General features: G+C 52.6%; 1 protein-coding gene across 2 annotated transcripts; it reads right to left on the bottom strand.

The window, feature by feature from the left end:
- Positions 1 to 534: 534 nt before the first annotated feature.
- On the bottom strand, positions 535 to 2,432 carry TMEM215 (transmembrane protein 215). 2 transcript variants are annotated; one of them, XM_037745622.1, is made up of 2 exons: positions 2,113 to 2,432; positions 535 to 1,712 (listed from the first exon to the last, which is right to left on the bottom strand). In XM_037745622.1, the coding sequence occupies exon 2, from the start codon at positions 1,652 to 1,654 to the stop codon at positions 947 to 949; it is 708 nt and encodes a 235-aa protein (XP_037601550.1). In that variant the 5' UTR covers positions 1,655 to 1,712; positions 2,113 to 2,432; the 3' UTR covers positions 535 to 946. The 2 variants fall into 2 exon arrangements, with proteins under 2 accessions (XP_037601550.1, XP_017403808.1); XM_017548319.2 differs by having other exon boundaries at positions 2,133 to 2,432.
- Positions 2,433 to 2,838: the final 406 nt, after the last annotated feature.

Here is a 2,838-nt window from a genome sequence, read left to right as displayed (position 1 = left end):
TAAAAGGTATATAGGAATGGTAATTATCAGTACATGGTTGCCAATATAGCCAAAGACTTGGCTATATCTGTAAAATTCATTTTTTCTTGATGAAAACAAATTCTAATCTATGAAAGTATCATATCAAGTAATTTTGCACCTGGTAAGGAAATAATACATGAATGATAGTAAATGTTTAGAAAAAATCCATTTCAGATAAAGACACAATAAATGGATTTAAACAAAGAGTTTAAGAAGTAACATAGCCATATAAACATGTTAACTTTTCACATAGCTGGTCACACTTATTTTACTTTATTAGAAACCATGATCTTGTCAGACAATAATGCCACAAGACTCAGTTACATAATCCAACTGTCTTTTAGTCCCTTTTTCCCAAAAACCATCCCATCTAAAGAGGGTTTAACTCTTCTATCTTGATTTTTTTCTTTCACCAAATACCAAGTATGGTAAGCTTTTCACCAGACAAAAATTATTTCAGATTATAACAGATCATTTGTGATCAGTTATAACAGATCATTAATTTTTTTTCAATTTCTTCAAAAACAAAGCAGCTCACTTTCCCTATGGACAGCTCATGCATCGTTTGATGCCTCACATCTGTAGCCCACTCTAGATTTATCTTGCTTTCAGCTGGTCCTGGATAGCACTTTTTGGGTTATTTTACAAAACATTCAACATTGTGTAAATTGTTAAGAAGCAACCGGAGTAACTTCCTTTCCTACCCACTGCCTCTTCCAGTGTCCTTAATCCTTATCACCCTTCCCTAAAGTGTGTCCCCAACATGCCTATTTACATGACTCTCGGACACCAGATATTATCACACCCATCACATACCAGGTCAATTTCTAACGGTGTGAAGGCTCTCCAAGCAGAGCAATTTTCTTCCATGGGGAGCTGGGCATAGTCATGTTTCTATGAATCCAGTGACCTTTGTATGCACAGATTAGACGATGGTCTCGTGGTCCCACCTGCCTTGTATCTGATTGATATAACAACAGTATCTGTCATAGGGGCTGTTCTGCTTGTAGGAGCAAACGATGATACTGTCCTGGGGCACAAAGAAGATGCTGTCCTCAGGCTCAGGGCACTCAGATCTGTCCCAGGCTGAGCACTTGACGTCCAAGGCACTGTAGGCAAGGGAACTGCCTGAGGGGCAGTAGCCGTCCAGGTATCTGGACGTCTCCTCCTGATGCCCACTCTGGACCAGGCTCTGGCATTCTCCTTCCTCCGTGGGTGTGGGGGTGGTGATGGAGCTGGCCACAGACACCTCACCCTGGCCTTGTTGGGGAGGCTTCCCCCTGACGCCCGCCTTCTTAGCCAGCTCATCTGAGCTCCCCTTGCCGGACTCCAGGTCTGAAGGGGTCCTCAGCAGCTCCACCACCTCCTTGTCCCTGGGTTTCCGGAAGCAGGGCAACTTGCGGACCCACAGCAGCTCGTTCTCCGGCCACTTGGTGCATCCCTCGGTTTTCCTGGCCAGGGCAATGGCCGCAATGCCTGGTAGGCAGATGGCCGGCCCGATGGCCAGGAGGGGGATGTTTCCCAAAGTCTCCCCTTTCATCCCAGAGACGGTGAACATGAAACCGAAGACCAGGAAGACACTGACCAGGGCCACCACCAGCCCAGTCCTCGGGTTAATGTCATCAGGCCGCATCTTTCACTCCATCCAGGTTGGGGGCTGCTTGCTGGCCAGGGAGCAGCGTTCCTTTATTCTGTCAGAGGTGAAACCACAGTGCGTTTAAAAAAAAATCCAGGTCAAGCTCCCACCCACCAACTCTTGTCTCTCTCTTGCTCTTTGTCTCTGACTCTCTTCTTGACTTTCAGTCTTGGTCTCTGCCTCTGTATCTCTCTTGCAATCTCTGTCTCTCTCTCCGCGTTTCTCTTGCAATCTCTCCCTGTTTCTATTTCTCACTCTTCCTCTCCGTCCCTTCTCCCTCCCTCCCTTTCTCCCTCGTCCCCTCCCTCCCTCCCTCCCTCTCACTATTGCAACCTCTGTCTCTCTCTCTCAAATCAACACGCACCGGCTGGGGTCACCCCCTTTCTCCCTCGTACCCTCCCTCCCTCCCTCTTACTATTGCAACCTCTGTCCCTCTCTCTCAAATCAACACGCACCGGCTGGGGTCACCAGGTACCTGAGGTTTCCTGCGCTCTCCAAGAAGTAGGGAAAGAAGCCAGGCTGTCTCCTCAGAAGCCTCCAAAGCAGCTGCCCCCTCAGCTCGCTCCCCTGGCTCTGGGAGGAAAGCTTGGTTTCCCCCAGGGACTCTGTATCCGGGAGGTGGAACGTGGGAAAGCGGCTCTCCCAGCCGTGCCCGTCGGTCCCCGTGCTGTGCAAACGGAGCCCGGCGCCAGCTCAGCGCGCTGCGCGCGGGGCGCGGGGGGAGGAAGCACTGAGCCTGGGAAAGAGGGGACGCGGCGCGAGCCTGGCCTCGTTACATCACTGTCAGAGCAGGCTGAGAAACGCAGAAGGACGCGCGGGGGCGCGAGGGGGTCAGCCCCGGAGAGAGGCCACCCGGAGGCAGGCGCTGCGGGGGGTCTCGTCGGTGCTGCTGGGAGCCGCTGGGGTGGTGCCGCCGCCGCCCCGGAGGCTGAGCAGGGCGACCTGACCTGCTTCCGTGCCCTGGGAGGGTCTGGGGCGCGAGGCTGCTGGTGGCCAGAGTCGGGAACCGGGGTCGGTTTGCCCACGGGGATTCCGTTGGAATGTCGGAGCTCTGGCTCCAGTCTGGGATCCGAAAGGTTAGGTGCCAGCAGGAGATGTCCCTCGGGGACCCGCACCCTTCGCCAATTACAAATCCGGGTGACTGACGGCAGGCCCAGGGGGCTCCCGGGGCGCCCTTCTCT

Source organism: Cebus imitator, unplaced genomic scaffold, assembly GCF_001604975.1.
Source record: "Cebus imitator isolate Cc_AM_T3 unplaced genomic scaffold, Cebus_imitator-1.0 Scaffold206, whole genome shotgun sequence".
NCBI classification, from domain to species: Eukaryota; Metazoa; Chordata; class Mammalia; order Primates; family Cebidae; genus Cebus; species Cebus imitator.
Note: the sequence above shows the minus strand (reverse complement) of the source record. Positions and strands in the feature narration are given on the sequence as shown.

Coding starts and splice junctions, on each gene's coding strand:
- TMEM215 (XM_037745622.1), bottom strand. CDS start 1,654: ATGCGGCCTGATGACATTAACCCGAGGACTGGGCTGGTGGTGGCCCTG.